A 19,200-nucleotide genomic window follows, 5' to 3' on the forward strand; every position below is an offset into this window, starting at 1 on the left:
CTTCACTTTCCTGAGCTCAGAAATATACCCAGGATCCCCCTGTCATAAAGAGCTTGCATGAGCAGGGGCTGTGTGTCTGGAGCGATATTTAGGCTTGAAAGAATTATATATATATATTTTACAGTATTTTTTCAATATTTATTAAGTTACATTTTCACAGTTGCACAAAAATCTGGGTTTCAGCATTTCCCCCCCAATTTTTATTAATTTAAATGTTCAGTTGTGGGAAATTATTGGGGGATACGACAACAGTGAGTCAGTCGACAATTCTTTAATGACAGTAGATGCTGAGATTCAAAAAGTGAGGGCTTTATAACCATGAAAACACAGACTGTCAACATCCCCTGTCAAAATATGCAAAGTAACTCTCCTTAAGTCAAACCTGAATAAGTTTTCAAGCAGCGTTGTCCTTAATTTCCATATCTGTAATTTTCATTTATTATCAATTGAAATATTTTGCCATTGGTTTGTGTGTATACAGCTATATCAGTAAAAAGCTAATCCTTCCACCCCAGTGATATTAAACTCACAGGCTAAAAGCTTGGTTAAGCTGAAATCCATGTTTTCAAGACCTGATTCTCATTTACAATAAGGGCTGCTCTGGCTCAGCGTAAAGGGGCTGCAGCGTCACCAACTTTCATGATTTTATCATGAGTCTTGCAATATTTGTTGTGTTTGTTGAAGCCCCACCTCCTGGATGCAGGTGATGAGGTGAGGCGCTCGGCTTCTGTTTTCTAAACAAAGGATGTTTCTAGCTCTCTTCCTTGCAGAGAAAAACTTTTAAATATCACCCCAGTAGCTCTCCTTCAGCCTCTTCAACTCCTCCCCCTCCTTCCTGTTTCCTGTCCTTTCAGACTCCCAGCAGCCAGTGCTCCCAATTCTAATCATTACAAGCAACATCTAAACACCACAAGACACTGGAAAGAAAGCAGTTCTACAACTTTAATTCATTTCCCTTTCAATGTCCTAATGCTCCAATGTTTGGGTTTCAAACGCTGACCAGGACTCTTGGTCTAAGAAATATTTTCAGTCAGATACAGAGCCTTTAAAAATAAGTTTTAAGTGCTGGAACTAGGGGTACTGGGGATGCAGCACCCCCTGGCTTGAAGTGGTTTCCATCATATACAGGGCCAGCACAGTGGCTACATGATCTCTAGATTATTCTTGGACATGATATTTTTGGAGATCTTTCTGTTTCGTCATGGACTGAACATTTTCACATTATGTGTTGTAACTTGATCTTTCACCCTTAATATAAATGAGCTGATGCTGAGCTACAGGGGTTAAGATGTTTTCCAGAACGAAATATTCTCTAATGTTTCCCTGCAGAAATGTGGAAACAGAAAATGTGGACAGACATTTTCGACTGCAATTGAAATGATTCCACAATTTGCAATTACATGTTGATTCTCCTGATCAGAATCTAGCCTATTGTCGTAAAAAGCAACATTTCCAGGGAAACCCTGATTTTCCTGAAGCCACACTTTCAGATGAGAAACATTTCTGTGTGAAAAATGTCAGCTAGCTGTAATTATGGAGGGCTTTAGCTATGGAGGAATAGAGATCTCTAATAGAGATTGTTCAAATTGTTCATGTTTTAAGCATAGGTGCCGACTCCATGGGTGCTCCGGGGCTGGATCACTCACTCAGGGGAAAAAATTAGTGAGTGCTCTGCACCCACTGGCAGCTCCCCGCCCCAGCTCACCTCCACCTCTACTCTGCCTCCTCCCCTGAGCGTCCCTTCCCCGCTTCTCCCCCTAGCTCCCAGCGCTTCCCGCTGCAAAACAGCTGTTTCGCGGAGGCAAGTGCTGGGAGGGAGGGAGAGGAGGGGGAACGCGGCGCCCTTGGGGAAGAGGCGGGGCCGGGACAGGGATTTGGGGAAGGGGTCCAATAGGTGCAGGGAGGAGGTGGAGTTGGGGAGGGACTTTGGGGAAGGGGTTGGAATGGGGGTGGGGCAGGGGTGGAGTCAGGGCGGGGAATGGGGGTTGAGCACCCACCAGCGCCGGGAAAAGTTGGTGCCTATGGTTTTAAAGAAAACTATTTGGATTATTGACTAAGTAAATATAAGTATTGCAGAAAGAGATCTAGGGGTCATAGTGGACTACAAGCTAAATATGAGTGAACAGTGTGACACTGTTGCAAAAAAAGCAAACATGATTCTGGGATGCATTAACAGGAGTGTTGTGAGCAAGATACAAGAGGCCATTCTACCGTTCTACTCTGTATTGATTAGGCATCAACTGGAGTATTGTCTCCAGTTCTGGGCACCACATTTCAAGAAAGATGTGGAAAAATTGGAGAAGGTCCAGAGAAGAGCAACAAAAACGATAAAAGGCCTAGAAAACATGAGCTATGAGGGAAGACTGAAAGAATTGGGCTTGTTTAGTTTAGAAAAGAGAAGACTGAGGGGGGACATGATAGCAGTTTTCAAGTATCTAAAAGGGTGTTACAGGGAGAAGGGAGAAAAATTGTTCTCCTTGAGCTCTGATGATAGGACAAGAAGCAATGGACTTAAATTGCAGCAAGGGAGGTTTAGGTTGGACATTAGGAAAACTTCCTAACTGTCAGGGTGGTGAAACACTGGAATAAATTGCCTAGGGAGGTTGTGGAATCCCCATCACTGGAGATATTTAAGAACAGGTTGGATAGACATCTACCAGGGATAATCTAGATGGTGCTTGATCCTGCTGTGAGGGCAGGGGACTGGACTTGATGATCTCTCAAGGTTGTTATGCCAAGAAAACTACACAGGATCATTTCAGGAGACAAGACAAGAAAATGCCATGTTTATTATGATAACGCAATTTGATTTATAACCAATAACTAATATCTTGGGTTCGATGCCTGTGACGGCTAACTGGCCAGGAAAGCCGGGCACAAGGAAGAGCTGGGTCTCTGTTGGGCATGCACCGATGCCCTTCCATGTTGGCTGCAGAATGGTACCCTCCAAAGTCTTCCATCTCATCCATCCTTTTTTGTAGGCTTTAGTTTCAATCTAGAGTCTATAGGTCTTGCTGTGTCACGCTGCCTCTGGGTTCGGTGTGATTGATCACCCGTCAATTGCAAACATGACTTTCAGCCTAGGACCTGGCTTTGATGTTTCTTCAATTGTACTTTTGTTCTTTTCTTTTGAGGGTGGACTCGTCTTACTTTGTCAGGGCTGTTGTCCGCATCTTCAGACACTGGGTGTTTACACTTTATTTTATCAGGACAGGCTGGGGCTAGAGGTTGATTCCATCATCCATACATACCTCATTCACACATCTAAACTAAACTAATAAGATTACATTAGGCTTTTGCAAAATGGAGTAAGCATTTTTAAAATGGAGTTTGGGACAAATTAAAATGGAGTTTGAGTTACAATATGGACAAGTGTAAGAAATGGCAAACAGTGAGCAGAAGTTACAATGTTGAAACAGTTCAAGTTTCAGTGATTTAAGCAGCAATTGGATTGAAAGTGAAACTCAATTAACCAGTTACTGGGGTAACTGATTTTATGAATGAATGTTGCAATGCCAGACAGCTACCAGTAAGTCGGGAATCAATTTGGAGTGGACAAATCTACTGTGGGGGTTGCTGAGATGCAAGTAGCCAACATAATCATTGAGCTGCTGCTATCAAAGGTAGTGACTCTGGGAAATGTGCAGGTCACACGAGATGGCTTTGCTGCAATGGGATTCCCTAACTGTGGTGGGGCTATATACGGAATGCATATCCCTATCTTGGAACCGGACCACCAGGGCAGCCAGTACATAAACCGCAAGGGGTACTTTTCAATGGTGCTGCAAGCACTGGTGGATCACAAGGGACATTTCACTAACATCAACGTGGGATGGCCAGGAAAGGTTCATGATGCTCGTGTCTTCAGGAACTCTGATCTGTTTCAATGGCTGCAGGAAGGGATTTATGTCCCACACCAGAAAATAACTGTTGGGGATGTTGAAATGCCTACAGTTATCCCTGGGGACCCAGCCTACCCCTTAATGCCCTGGCTCATGAAACCGTACTCAGGCACCTTGGACAGTAGTCAGGAGCTGTTCAACTATAGGCTGAGCAAGTGCAGAATGGTGGTAGAGTGTGCATTTGGATGTTTAAAGGGTCGCTGGCGCAGTTTACTGACTCGCTCAGACCTCAGCGAAACCAATATTCCCATTGTTATTGCTGCTTGCTGTGTGCTCCACAATCTCTGTGAGAGTAAAGGGGGAGACGTTTATGGCAGGGTGGGAGGTTGAGGCCAATCGCCTGGCCACTGAATACGCGCAGCCAGACACCAGGGAGGTTAGAAGAGCACAGCAGGAAGTGGTGCACATGAGAGAAGCTTTGAAAACCAGTTTCATGACTGGCCAGGGTACCGTGTGACACTTCTGTTTGTTTCTCCTTGATGAAAACCCGCCCCCTTGGTTGCCTCTAAATTCCCTGTTAGCCACCCACCCTTCCCCCTTCGATCACAGCTTGCTTGCAAGGGAAATAAAGTCACTATCATTTAAAAAACATGTATTCTTTATTAATTGATTATAAAAATAGGGAGATAACTCACAAGGTAGCCCAGGTGAGGTATGGGAAGAAGGCAGGAGGGAAGGAAAAGGCCACTTTAAAACTTCTTGAATGACAGCCTTCTGTTGCTTGGGCTGTCCACTGGGATGAAGTGGTTGGGTGCCCGGAGCCTCCCCACCTCCCTCCCCCCATGTTCTTGGGCATCTGGGTGAGGAGGCTATGGAACTTGGGGAGGAGGGAGGGCAATTAAACAGCGGCTGCAGCGGCAGTCTGTGATCCTGCTGACGTTCATGAACCTCCACCAGAGGCCGGAGCATGTCCGTTTGATCCTGCAGTAGCCCCAGCATTGCCTCATGTCTCCTCTGATCTTCCTGCCACCACCTCTCCTCACGTTCATCGGCCACTTTCCTGTACTCTGCTATTGTGTCCCTCCACACATTCTGCTGAGCTCTGTCAGTGCCAGACGACTGCATGAGCTCAGAGAACATTTCATTGCGCGTGCGTTTTTTTCGCCGCCTTATCTGAGATAGCCTTTGGGACGGAGGAGGGAGGCTTGAAACATTGGCAGCTGCTGGAGGGAAAAAAAGGGAGTGAAGTATTTTAAAAGATACATTTTACAGAACAATGGCTATACTCTTCCACGGTGAACTGAACGATTCACATTACAGAGCACGTGTGATTTTGGTGCGAGGTCGCATTTTGCATCTTCTATTGAGTGCCTGCGGCGTTGGGGTTCGAGATCACACACGCCGCGCCGGGCAGCAGAACTCGGCTTGCAGGCGGCCATGGTAAGCCATAGTCTTTCGGCTTCTGCAACCTTCATAACAGCAGCGCCCTCCTCTCCCATACCAAGCAAAGCAGGTTGAGTTGGCCATTTACTGCTGCGGTTTTCCTGTTAACGTGCAGCAGCAAAAACCAAACTAACCCGCCCCGCCATTCAATTTTCTGGGATGATTGCTTTATCTCTCCCCACACTGTGTGGCTGGTATCAGGGAAGATCCCTGCTAGCCAAACATGAACAGCTCAGCGCCAAAGCTCCCCCCTACCTCCACCGCGTGGCTAGCTGTGGGGAGGATTTCCTTTCAGCCACAGGCAAACAGCCCAGTAGGAATGGCCACCTCTCAATGTCGCCTTAATTAAATTCCCCTATTTCAACTAGGTTACCATGAATGATATCACTCTCCTGAGGATAACACAGAGAGATAAAGAATGGATGTTGCTTGAATGCCAGCAAACACCGGGACCATACGCTGCCAGGCTTTGTCATGCAATGATACCAGATTACTTGCTACTAGCATGGCGTGGTAAAGTGTCCTACCATGGAGGACGGAATAAGGCTGCTCTCCCCAGAAACCTTCTGCAAAGGCTTTTAGAGTACCTCCAGGAGAGCTTCATGGAGACGTCTCTGGAGGATTTCCACTCCAACCCCAGACACGTTAACAGACTTTTCCAGGAGCAATACTGGCCACGAATGCATCCCCCGTCCTCAGGGCTACTTAATCATTAAAAAATGCTTGCTTTTATAACATGTATTATATTTAAAAGGGTAAACTCACCAGAGGTCCCTTCTCTGGCTTGGTTGGGTTGGGAGGGTATTTCAGTCAGGGTGATAAAAAGATCCTGGCTGTCGGGGAGAACGGTGTGCTGTGTGCTCTCCTTAAGCTCGTCCTCCTCCTCCTCATTTTCCCCATCTGCAAAATCCTCAGGCATGGAGGAGAGTATCCCATCCTCGGAGTCCACGGACAGGAGTGGGGTAGTGGTGGCGGCCCCCCCTAGAATGGCATGCAGCTCAGCGTAGAAGCAGCATGTCTGGGGCTCTGTCCCGGAGCGTCCGTTTGATTCTTTGGTTTTCTGGTACGCTTGTCTGAGCTCCTTAAGTTTCACGCGGCACTGTGTTGCGTCCCTGCTGTAGCCTGTGTCCCTCATGGCCTCGGAGATTTTTTGAAATGTTTTGGCATTTCGTCTTTTGGAACGTTGTTCTGATAGCACGGATTCCTCTCCCCATACAGCGATCAGATCGAGTACGTCCTGTTTGGTCCATGCTGGAGCTCTTTTTCAATTCTGAGACTGCATGGTCACCTGTGCTGATGAACTCGCCTGGGGCGAACAGGAAATGAGTTACAAAAGTTCCTGGGGCTTTTCCTGTACACCTGGCCAGTGCATCCGAGTTCAGAGTGCTGTCCAGAGCGGTCACAATGGTGCACTGTGGGATAGCTCCCAGAGGCCACTACCTTTGAATTGCATCCACACTAACCCTAATTCGAAACAGCGATGTCGATTTCAGCGCTAATCCCCTCATTGGGGAGGAGTACAGAAATCGGTTTTAAGAGCCCTTTTTTTATGTCGAAAAAATGGCTTCATTGTGTGGACGGGTGCAGGGTTAATTCGATTTAACGCTGCTAAATCCAACATAAACTCGTAGCATAGACCAAGCCTTAGCGATTGGCAGAAAAAGAAGTAGCACTGAGTGGACTTCTAGTCTCTAAAGGTCTTAATTGCTTTATTTTTGAGTGCACTTATATAATTAAAATCATCTATGTTTCTAAGTTACACTTTCCTGATAAAGAGATTTCACTACAGTACTTGTATGAGGTGAATTGAAAAATACTATTTTTGTTTTGAATGTTTATAGTACAAATATTTGTAATAAAAAATAATATAAAGTGAGCACTCTACACTTTCTATTCTTTGTTGTGAGAAATCAACATATGAGAAAACGCAGAAAAATATCCAAAAACATTTAACAAATTCCAACTGGTATTCTATTGTTTTACAATGTGATTCATTGAGATTAATTTTTCTAACCCCGATGAATTTTTTTGAGTTAATCACGCGAGTTAACTGCAATTAATCAACAGCCCTACTATCTTCTTCCAATATTTTAACAACACCAGTTTACATTTCAAAGTTCTACTCTATATTACTTGGAGTGGCCCCAAATACCATTTACACACTTTTCTAACATGTCTCTAAAGGTTGAATCTGGGTCAATTAGCCTGCAAGGTTCTTAACTCTTTTGGGCCAGGTGTCACAGAAGTTTAGATCGTGTGTGAATTTTCCCGTGTTTAATGAGGTGTGATCTCTGTGTACAACTTTTGCTCAGTCCAAGCACTTATGGAGTCTTGTGGATTCCTTGATGTAGAACAAGGACTCATCAGTTTCTGAAATGTATCCCACAGTCTAAGCCAGGGGTGGCCAAACTACGGGCTGCGGGCCACATCCGGCCTGCCTGAGCGCCCGGTGGGGGAGGCTGCTCCCAGCCCATCCCCTACCTTCCCCGCTCTCCCGGAGCCTCAGCGCACCGTGTGGGCAGCGCTCTGAGGGGTGGGGCTGCGTGCTCCTCCGGGAGAGTGGTGCAGCGTGTCTGGCTCCTGCCGGGCCACCAGCAGCGTGGTAAGGGGGCCGGGGCCGGAGGGTTGGATAAGGGGCAGGGAGTCCCAGGGGGGAGTAAGGGGACGGGGGCTGTTGGGGGGGGGCGGTCAGGGGATGGGGTACATGGGGGGGATTGGATAGGTGTGGGAGTCCCGGGGGCCTGTCAGGGGGCAGGGGTGTGGATAGGGGTTAGGGCAGTCAGGGGACAGGGAGAATGGGGGATTGGGAAGGGGGTGGGGTTCTGGGGGGGTGGTTTGGGGCAGGGGCCCCTGGAGGGGGCAGTCAGGGGGTTTAGATAGGGGATGAGGTCCTGGGGGGTGGTTAGGGGTGGGTGGGGGGTCTCTGGAGGGGGCGGTCAGGGGACAAGAAGCAGGAGGGATTGGATGGATCAGGGATACTGAGGGGGGCAGTCAGAAGGCAGGAAGTGGGAGGGGGTCAGATGGAGGCGGGTCCAGGTTGTTTGGGGAGGCACAGCCTTCCCTGACGCAGCCCTCCATACAAGTTTTCAACCCCGATGTGGTCCTCGGGCCAAAAAGTTTGCCCACCCCTGGTCTAAGCACTTATCGGACCTCTCTTCAGTGTGGATTGTCTGATGTTTAACAAAGTCTGACCTCTGTATGAAACTTTTTCCACAGTCTAAGCACTTACGGAGTCTCCCTCTTTTGAGGACTGCCTGATAATTAAGAAGCCTTGACCACGGTATGAAAGTTTCTCCATAGTCTGAGCACTTATGGGGTCTCCTGTGTGGATTCTCTGATCTAAAACATGAGCTGAGCTCCTTATAAAACTTTACCCACAGCCTAAGCTCTTAAGGGATCTCTCTTCTCTGTGGATTAGCTGATGTTTAACAAGGTCTGACCTATGTAGGAAACTTTTTCCAGTCTGAGCACTGATGCAGTCTCTCTCCTGTGTGGATCTTCTGAGTGTTATAAGATTCGATCTTTGTGTGAAACTTTTCACATGGTCCAAACACTTATAGGGTCTCTCTCCTGTGTGAATTGCCTAATTTGAAACAAGTTCTGACCTCCATTTAAAAGGTCTTTCACAGGCTAAGCTGTTATGGGGTCACTCCTCTGTGTGAATTCTCTGATGTAAAACAAGGGATGACATCTATTTGAAACATTTTTCCATAGTCTAAGCACTTACGGGGTTCTCTCGTGTGTGTGGATAGCCTGATCTTTAGAAGGGCTAATCTGTTTCTGAAACCTTTCCAAGAGTCTTATGGTCTCCCTCTTGTATGGATTGCTTGATGTTTAACAAGGTGGGACCTATGTATGAAACTTTCCCCACAGTCTAAGCACTTTGGGGGCTCTCTCTGGTGTGGATTGCCTGATGTGTAAGAAGGTTTGACCTCCGTATGAAACTTTTCCCACAGTCCAAACACTTATGAGGTCTCTCTCCAGTGTGGATTGCCTGATGTTTAACAAGGTCAGACCTCCATATGAAACTTTTTCCACAGATTAAGCACTTATGGGCTCTCTCCCCAGTGTGGATTGCCTGGTGTCTAACAAGGCGGGACCTCTCTATGTAACTTTTTTCACAGATTAAACATTTAAGGGGTCTCTCTCCAGCGTGGATTGCCTGATGGTCAAGTACGGTTGACAGCATTATGAAACTTTTTCCACAGTCTAAGCACTTATGGGCTCTCTCCCAGTGTGGATTGCCTGGTGTCTAACAAGGTGGGACCTCTGTATGAAACTTTTCCCACAGTCTAAGCACTGATGAGGTCTCTCTCCAGTGTGGATTGCCTGATGTTTAACAAGGTGGGACCTCTGTATGAAACTTTTCCCACAGTCTAAGCACTGATGAGGTCTCTCTCCTGTGTGGATTGCCTGATGTCTAACAAGGCAGGATCTCTGTATGAAACTTTTCCCACAGTCTAAGCACTTATGAGGTCTCTCTCCTGTGTGGATTGCCTGATGTTTAAGAAGGTCTGACCTCCGTATAAAACTTTTCCCACAGTCCAAACATTTATGGGATTTCTTTCCTGTGTGGATTAGCTGATGTTTTGCGAGGACTGAACTCTGTATGAAACTTTTTCCACAATCTAAGCATTTATGAGGTCTCTCTCCAGTGTGGACTGCTTGATGTTTAACAAGATCTGACCTCCGTATGAAACTTTTTCCACAGATTAAGCATTTTTGGGCTCTCTCTCCAGTGTGGATTGCCTGATGATCAAGTAGGGTTGATCGCTGTATAAAACTTTTTCCACAATCTAAGCACTTATGAGGTCTCTCTCCAGTGTGGACTGCTTGATGTTTAACAAGGTCTGACCTCCGTATGAAACTTTTCCCACAGTCTAAGCACTTATGAGGTCTCTCTCCAGTGTGGACTGCTTGATGTATAACAAGGTCTGACCTCCGTGTGAAACTTCTCCCACAGTCTAAGCACTTATAGGGTCTCTCTCCTTTGTGGATTGCCTGATGTCTAACAAGGTGTGACCTCCGTATGAAACTTTTTCCACAATCTAAGCACTTATGAGGTCTCTCTCCAGTGTGGACTGCTTGATGTTTAACAAGGTCTGACCTCCGTGTGAAACTTCTCCCACAGTCTAAGCACTTATGGGGTCTCTCTCCGGTGTGGATTGCCTGATGTATAAGAAGGTTTGACCTCCGTATGAAACTTTTCCCACAGTCTAAGCACTTGTGGGGTCTCTTTCCTGTGTGGATTCGATGATGTAAAACAAGTTGTGACCTCCATATGAAACTTTTTCCACAGTTTAAGCACTTATGGGGTCTTCCCACAAAGGTGCCCTGTGATTCCCTGTACCCAGGAATCTCCTGCTGTTGATTCCCCTCCTCGTTTTCACTCACTCTCTCATCACCTGCTGGGACAGAGAGACAATCCAGACAGGAGTCATTTTGCTAGGGAAAAATTAAGAGGAATAGCACCGAGGGAAAACCCAACATAGTAAAGCTGCACAGATGGAGCAATTGGATTCTGCCTCCAAATCCCACCCAAACTTTCACAGAGAAGGAACGTTGGGAAGGAAACACCTGCAAGTAACAGGACACGTGGGAAACAATGTCAGTGATAGCTCCTGACTGCAGCCCTGCCCTGGGTGAGATGAGGAAGGAACTGAGGGAACTTACTGATACCACATTTCTGGGATTCTCAATTTTTTCCTTCATTCCCCAGATGGTTTCTGTGTCAGTCCTCACCTGTGTGGGTGACTCTCGGGATCTCTCTTTCCTCACCGGCCTGGAGATCGGGCACCCACGGCTCTTCCCCTCGTTCCAGTTGGGCGATCAGGTCAGGTTTGGGAAGGGGGAATCCTGTACAGGTGGTCAATTCAGATCAGAGGAGGGTATGGAGGACTGAGAGAGCGTCTGTCAGAAAGGACATTCCGTGGGTGGCACCTGTCCCCGTGCTGTGCTGGGAGAACGTGGAATCCAAAGGGACGGGAACGAGGTCACTGAGCCCCCTCGGGGGAGGCAGATGTCTGGGGAGGTGAGGGGAATTGTGATGCACACCCAGCTCTCGTGTTAAACCCCTGCCTATTTCTAAACCTGCGAAGCCCAGAGCCCTCCACATGACTGGAGCTGTTCCCAAGGAGGAGAGAGAAGAGGGATTCTGTGAGTGACCGAGAAACAACACAGACAGGACAATACAAGAGTTCTTCACCTTGCAAGCTACGGGGCTCTGGTGGGGATGATTTAGTATGTGCCTTAGGTTATGACACCCTGGTCTCATTGGAGTGTGATGAGGGAAGAACCTCAGCGGTGCCAGACACACAAACCCTCCCCGCACCCCGCAGCTTCCAATAACCAAGGAGCCACGAATCCCTTACCCAGCGAGGTCACTGTCTCGTAATTCTCCCGCATGACGTCCCTGTAGAGGGCTCTCTGAGCGGGATCCAGCAGAGCCCCCTGCCCCTGGGTGAAATACACAGCCACCTCCTCGAAGGTCACCAGCATCTGGAACAAGAGTTGCCCACTAAGCATCTGCTGCCCCAGCCACAATCCCACTAGTTACGGGGGAGAAGGGTGAGAGAAGCAGATTCCTCCCCCCACCCTGCTCAGAGCAGCCAGGAGGCTCCAGGGGGTGGGGAGAAGGTGAGAACTTCTTATCCCCACCCTCCAGCAGATGGAGCAGGGCAGGCTCTTCACATTTCCCACATACCTGCCAGCAACAGGCTGAGATGGGAGGCAGAGCTCTGAGCCGGAGCTGGGGACAGGGACAGGAATCCCGACAGCTTCCCTTTGAATTTCACAGCAGCCTCTGGCCAGTGGGTCAGGCTCCAGCACTGGGAGTCTGGTCCATTTTCCCAGCCCTGCCCAGGGGGGCTGTTCCCTGTTTCAGAAATGGGGGAATGTTTCCCCCTTCCCCCCTACCCACCAGTGGGCCTGTTCAGAGAATCAGGCCCAGGTCGATCATGTTCCAGCAAGTTTATCACACCCCGTCCCACCCCGGGTGATTAACCCCTCTACGATGCCCCTCCCCCACCACCAAAAGCTCCCTGAAAATCCCCTACCTCAGCTGGCTCCACCACAGCCATTTCCCTGCCCTGTCCCCTGCAAGATGGGACAATCTGGAGCGAAACGTGGACGCGATTCCTCAGCCTGTCGGAGGAGCAGGGAGATTGGGCAGGTTTCATAAGGGGCTGGAGTCCATGTCACTCCCCGATTCCCCCCAGGCTCTCTCCCTGCAGACAGACGCTCTGATTCTATGACTGCCATGCTGGGAACAAACCCAGTTAGTTCATTACCTCCCCGGCCACACCACCAGCCTCACCCTCCCTCCCCCCCTGCTTAGAACTAACCCACCACGTCCCTTCTAAACCTCCCCAGAGCAGCATCTCTGAGCCAAACGCTGGAAAAAGAGCAGAATCAAAGGAGTCACTTCAGGGTACTGCCCCACAGTGTATTGTGACCCCCTCTAGCTCTCCCCCGTCTCCCTAAGTGGTGCGGTGCTCAGCAGAGTGAGCAACTGGCTTTTCCTCTCTCAGCTCCTGCCCTTGTTCCCAGGAGAGCTGACTGCCGCGGGGGTGCAGGGAATGAATCTGGGCAGAGCTGGGAACCTCCCTCCCCACTTCCTGCTCCTGCTGCCCCTTCAAGTCTCTCCACTCTCCCTTTTTGTCTTCTTCCCTCGCCCTGGGAGAACTGGCGGCTGCCCCATTGTCTTGGGTCTCTCCATCATCTGCAGGCTCAGGTTCAGGGGCTGGTATGGTCAAAGTGGTTCCAGCCACTGGAGAAAGTGCCCCTGGGCTGGTCTCAGAGGGGTTGATGAAGCGGGATTGTTCTTAATGTTTTCTCTGAATACTGTGTGTGTGCCTCAGTTTCCCCATGTGTTACACAAGTACCAAGCTGGTGGGATACAGGGGTGTGATCATTGCAGAGACCTCTAGAGGGCAGGCGTGATGGCAGAGTGGCTGCTGGGCATAGAGAATGGCCAAAATTCTCTATCCTGGCAAGTGATGGCCAGAGCTCATCCTCTGCAAGGAGCCAGCCGAAGATGTTGGAGAACAAAGAGAGAGGGGGAGGCCAGGTGACCTGTTTTCCTGGGAAAGAGAGAAAGCATGGGGGAGGGGCAGCTGGGTGTCAGTGAGGATGGGGGGCTGGAAGCGGCTCAGTCTCCTGGTTTGGGACTCAGCGGGGAGAGCCCAGGACTCAAGACTCTGGATTCCCCCCAAGCCAGACGTTGCCGAACGCTTTTGATTTCTGTGCTAACAAGCTCTGTTCTGTGCCGCCTTCCCAGCGACCAATAAACCCTTCTGTTTTCCAAGCTGGCTGAGAGTCACAGTTGACTGCGGAGGTGGGGTGCACGGCCCCTGTGAGGAGCATGTCAGGCTTCTCCTTCGGCTGCCCCTGGGGTTCAGACTGGGGCTATGCGCCCTCCATGGGCTCTGGGGCTGGAGAGGCTGGGGCCACATGCTCAGTGGGGGGGATGTTGGGGGTGCTCAGGGGTTAGGGTCCTGTCCCTACAATGCGAGGAGGGCTCACCCCCCACCAGCTGTACCCATTGTTATCCCCAGCTCCTAGTCCCAGGCAGGGGGCCTGAAACAATCTGTACGGAGGGGGAAGCACTGAGAGCCATTGAACCAAACTGTAAAGCCTGGATAGGATGGAAACCCCTTCAAGCCAGGGGGTGCGGCAGGGCCCCGCTAGCCTAGATCCAGAGCCTGTGCTGCCCCCCCCCCACCCACCCCGATTGTGCCCCTGGGCCCCGCTCCTTCCCTGGCCCAGGATGGGGCACCCACCCTGCATCCAGTTTGGCCCCGGCCCACCGTCTGCCCCTCCCTATTTGCCCCCCTCACAACACCCTGAGCTGCAGCCTCCGTCCGCACCAACCCGGCCGGGGCAGGGAAACAAAGCAGCAAGTGGGGGGAGCGGGGGGTAACGTGATCCTGCCCCCGCCCCGCACACGCCGGGACCTGCGGCAGCTTTCCCGGGCCCGGGGCAGGGAATCGCAGCCGGCTCCGCGGGGAGCAGCCCGGGGCCAAACCCGCCCCCTGCAGCCCGGGGGTGCCGGGGCGGCGGGTCTCTCTTACCTTCCCTCCGAGCGGGGCCCCCGGGGCAGGGGCCGGGCCGGGAAGGGGCCCTGGCCGGGCTGGGGGCTCTGCCCTGGGAGAGGCTCCCGGGGAGCAGCGGGCAGGGCCCGGCTGGAGGTTCCCCTCTCCCGGCTGCAGCCCGGGCTCCGGGCTCCCAGCACCAGCCGCCGGGGCGCGGGGATCTCGCCGGGAGCCAGAGTCCCCGCAGCGGCTGCGAGTCACTTCCTGGGCCAGGCCTGAGCCCCGCGATCCTCCCCCCAGAGCCGCCCCCCAGCCGCTCCTGGGTCCTAGCGATCAACCCACCGCGCTGCAGCATCCCTGTGCCCCGCTTCTGTTACACTCACAGGCTCTAAGGTCAGAAGGGCCCGTCCTGAGCATCGAGCCCAGGGGTTCTCACGGCCACATTTTTGGTGGCCTCAGAGTGTGGCCAGCTCTGACACTTTTCCCTAAAATATTGAATGAACTTTAGGGGAAACCAGTGAACATGCAGGGAGGTAAGCGGGGAAATGGTCCCATTACTGTGGGGAACTTTCCTGACTTTACCCCCCACTGCTGTGGAATCAAACAGCAGAAGGATCTGAGTCCTCGCTCCCTCTTCCCTCACCCAGAGCCTGCCTCACCTTGAGGGCTCCCCTTCCACTCTCTTGTGTGGTAAAGTCCTTATAACCCCGACAAGGCTGGGCCCAGGCTTCCTGGGGGGCTTGGCCCCCAACCTTGGTGTGACCACGCAGGACACGCGCTGGAGCGTGCCCACTCCAGGGTACTTTCTCTGCTCTGGACGCTTCCCTGACCTCCTCCCTGACCATTGTCTATACTCCAGAACAAATGCAATTTACTAAACAGCAACTAATTAAAAAAATAATCAGGAAACAATGAGAAAGGCGAAAGGAAAACACTTAGCCCCACTCTGTGGGCACGGGGGCAGTTCACAGTCCGTCCCTCCCACGTCCCAGGCCTCCTGCCCAGGCCCTGGCTGTGCTGCAGGGATGCCGCGGGTCAGACACGTGCTCTGGCAGTGGCCACACGCCCTCAGGCTCTAGGTGACAGGACCTTTTTCCCGGTGTCCCCGGAAAGGTGCAAATCCAGAGGACAAATAAAAAGCCCCCACACTTGGTAATCTCTGTAACTGATTGGGGGGAGGGGAGCAGGGGATTGGACTCATGATCTTTGAGCACTTCTGGCTGCTGACCTAGTTCTTTCCCTGCCCTCCCGCTGGGTTCCACGGGACGGAGGCCTTGATCTGGTGTTATACCAATAAAATAAAAACCAACAGGATCTTATTAAAGGGAAAAAGGCAAAATACCACATTTATTGTGAATACAGAAAGAATCATAGTAAGCAGTTAGTTATAGCTATAACATTCCATTCCATTCTCATATTTATTCACACATTCATTCATACAAACACACACACAGGTTCTGCAAGGTTGTTATCATAGTTACCAGCCTTAGAGTTGCTCATGCCAAGCCACTGGCCAGGTGGCCTGGACATGAGGAGGGAGCAGGGCCTTGTCAGATGCTCATCTGATGCTCCTGGAAGTTGGTTTGCAGAATCAGACCCCAAAGTTCTCACTTTTTAGAGTCTATATTTATAGGAATTTCTTCCTATGCCAGTCTATTGGAATTGCTTCATCATGCTGTTGCTGAATCAATCAGCAGATAGCACATTCCTGACGGCTCCCTGCTGCTAGATGTTATCTTGTTCTTTGGTTCTCCCATTCTTGAGGCTGTTGGGTGGATTCCAGTCTGCCCTCCGGGGGTCCTCTGGTTATTTCCACTTGACGCCTTCTTCAGCCGATGGACATTGGATTCTTAGGCTGGCACCACCCTGATCATTCAGTTATTATCCACACCAAGCATCCATCCACATACATCCTCTATCTCTATTTTAATCACAATTGTTAATACAACAAAAGGGCGGGGAGTCTCTGGGTGCTGTTTCTGTTGTTACAGAGTATTGCTTTGAGTCTCTCTCTCTGTGAATTGCTTTGAGAACAGACTCTGTCTTAGAATGTACTAACGCAATTAGCAGCTTGCAAGTTTCACACATAGAGGGAGAGAAACAGTACCAAAAACCAAGAGACCTCTTAATTAGTAATACCCTGGAATTTAAACTATGGGGAATCAAACTCATTTGTGATTTTAATACAGAACTTCTTTAATATGATCCAACACTGGAACACCGCCGGGGGGCAGGGGAAATGCCAGTACGATGGGGATGACTTCATCAGCTTCCACGTCCAGCTTTGGGTCTCTTATCCCTGTCTGTGTCCCATCTCCCACCCTCCCGGAGCCATGGCCCGGCTCCCGGCCCCATCTCGAGGGGGTAGAAGGGCACAAAGAGGGATAAGGGGGAGGCAGTGTAGCTCTAAAAATCGCTCCACTGGGCCCAGAGCAATTCCAGCCTCTCCACCTGTGCTTTGCCGGGATAAACCCGCCATGATGGCAGCCGGGATGCTGGGCAGATGCCCATGTTGTGAACTCCTTAACAGGTTACCAGTAGAATTGTAATAGGTGAAAGGGTTACTTTTTACATGCTATTTTCATCCCTAGTCTGGACACCTGCCTTGCAGCTTCTGAGCCCTCAGGCAGAAGCCTCCACAAACCCCCAAAGCTTCCCTGACTATTTGGAATGATTTTAGAGTAGGGGTGCGGTGCCGCGCCCCCGAATCCCATTGAGGTGGGGCCAAGAGCAGGGCCACGGCTTCAGGAGGGGGGAGTCGGGATGCAGACAGGGGTAAGGGGCCTGAGGCTGAATGTGGAAGATGATGAAGTTATCCCCGTCATACTGGCATTTCCCCTGCCCCTCGTGGGTGTCCCAGTCCATGGCCTGCACCCCATGGAACCCTGGGGGGCAGGGACAGAACTTGGTCAGCAGCCAGAAGTGCTGAAAGATCACGAGTCTGCCCCACTTCCCCCCCCCCCATCAGTTTACAGAGATTACCAAGTGGGTGGGGGGCTTTTTATTTGTCCTCTGGTTTGTACCTTTCCGGGGACACTGGGAAGAAAAGTCCTGTCACCGAGAGCCTGAGGGCGTGTGGCCACCACCAGAGCACCTGTCTGACCCGCAGCATCCCTGCGGCACAGCCAGGGCCTGGGCAGGAGGCCTGGGACGTGGGAGGGACAGACTGTGAACTGTCTGGGCATCCCAGAGATGCTGTTTGTGCTTCCCCAGAGCCGATAGAGTGGGGCTAAGTGTTTTCCTTTCACCTTTCTCATTGCTTCCTGATTGTTTTAAATTACTTGCTGGTTAGTAAATTGCACTTGTTCTGGGGCATAGACAATGGTCAGGGAAGAGATCAGGGAAGCATCCAGAGCGGAGAAAGTACCCAGAGTGGGTTTGCTCTAACCTGTGTCCTGAGTGGTCATAACCAGGTCAGGGGGCCGAGCCCTTCAGGAAGCCTGGGCCCTGTCTGGTCGGGGTTATAAAGACTTTGCCACACAGGAGAGTGGAAGGGGAGTGTCATAAATATAAAGGGAAGGGTAAACACCTTTAAAATCCCTCCTGGCCAGAGGAAAAACCCTTTCACCTGTAAAGGGTTAAGAAGCTAGGATAACCTCGCTGGCACCTGACCAAAATGACCAATGAGGAGACAAGATACTTTCAAAGCTGGAGGGGGGGAGAAACAAAGTTTCTCTCTGTCTGTGTGTTGCTTTTGCCCAGACCAGAGCAGGAATGCAAGTCAGATCTCCTGTAAAGAGTTAATAAGCAATCTAGTTAGATATGCCTTAGATTCTGTTTTGTTTAAATGGCTGATAAAATAAGTTGTGCTGAATGGAACGTATACTCCTGTTTTTGAGTCTTTTTGTAACTTAAGGTTTTGCCTAGAGGGATTTTGAATCTGATTCATGTTTTGAATCTGATTACCCTGAAAGGTATTTACCATCCTGATTTTACAGAGGTGATTCTTTTACTTTTTTTCTTCAATTAAAATTCTTCTTTTAAGAACCTGATTGCTTTTTCATTGTTCTTAAGATCCAAGGGTTTGGGTCTGTGGTCACCTATGCAAATTGGTGAGGATTTTTATCAAGCCTTCCCCAGGAAAGGGAGCATAGGGCTTGGAAGGATTGGGGGGAAAGACGTTTCCAAGCGGGCTCTTTCCCGGTTATATATTTGTTAAATGCTTGGTGGTGGCAGCAATAAAGTCCAAGGGCAAAAGGTAAAATAGCTTGTACTTTGGGGAAGTTTTAACCTCAGCTGGTAAAAATAAGCTTAGGGGGTTTTTCATGCAGGTCCCCACATCTGTACCCTAGAGTTCAGAGTGGGGAAGGAACCTTGATAGGAGCCCTCAAGGTGAGGCAGGCTCTGGGTGAAGGGAGTGGGAGCGAGGACTCAGATCCTTCTGCTATTCGATTCCACCCAGGAGGTGTTTAAGTTAGGAAAGTTCCCCACAATAGCGGGACCATTTCCCCACTTACCTCTGCGCATGTTTAGTGGTTTCCCCTAAAGTTCATTCAGTATTTTAGAAAAATGTGTCACCCATTCCCCACACTAGATGGAAGAAGGTCCCTCCCTTCTGTCCTCAGTACAACTGCTGAAGCCACTGCCCTTCACCCTGCCCTTATTAGCAGTAAAAATCTGCTGACTGCTATTTACAGGGGTTAAAAAGGGGCAAAGGGGGCAAAATGGAGCAGGGGGGTGGCCAGGGTCTGAGCAGGGGGTGGAAATTGACTGATGGGGGGTCAAGCAGCTGGAGGCAGCATTAGGAGAGGGGCTAAAAGGCAAAATCAGGGCTGGGGGGGTGGAGCAGGAGTTAAGCTTGGGGTGAGGTGCTGGCAGAGGGTGACAGAGGGCAAAACCCGGCACAGACGGGGGCACGGGGAGTAACAGTTACCCCAGTGGGA

The 19,200-nt window shown here is 50.2% G+C and overlaps 2 protein-coding genes across 2 annotated transcripts; both read right to left on the bottom strand.

The window, feature by feature from the left end:
- Nucleotides 1-4,445: 4,445 nt before the first annotated feature.
- On the bottom strand, nucleotides 4,446-7,967 carry LOC144274130 (uncharacterized). The gene is made up of 2 exons (XM_077832779.1): nucleotides 6,051-7,967; nucleotides 4,446-5,065 (listed from the first exon to the last, which is right to left on the bottom strand). The coding sequence occupies exons 1-2, from the start codon at nucleotides 6,418-6,420 to the stop codon at nucleotides 4,446-4,448; spliced, it is 990 nt and encodes a 329-aa protein (XP_077688905.1). The 5' UTR covers nucleotides 6,421-7,967.
- Nucleotides 7,968-8,159: 192 nt separating this feature from the next.
- LOC144274380 (uncharacterized) lies at nucleotides 8,160-14,555 on the bottom strand. Its single transcript, XM_077833165.1, is given in 7 exon segments — nucleotides 8,160-9,171; nucleotides 9,174-9,515; nucleotides 9,518-10,693; nucleotides 11,028-11,141; nucleotides 11,657-11,783; nucleotides 12,341-12,428; nucleotides 14,357-14,555. Coding segments are annotated over 6 exon segments (1,869 nt in total). The 5' UTR covers nucleotides 12,365-12,428; nucleotides 14,357-14,555; the 3' UTR covers nucleotides 8,160-9,085.
- Nucleotides 14,556-19,200: the final 4,645 nt, after the last annotated feature.

This window comes from Eretmochelys imbricata, chromosome 14 (assembly GCF_965152235.1).
Source record: "Eretmochelys imbricata isolate rEreImb1 chromosome 14, rEreImb1.hap1, whole genome shotgun sequence".
Classification (NCBI taxonomy): domain Eukaryota; kingdom Metazoa; phylum Chordata; order Testudines; family Cheloniidae; genus Eretmochelys; species Eretmochelys imbricata.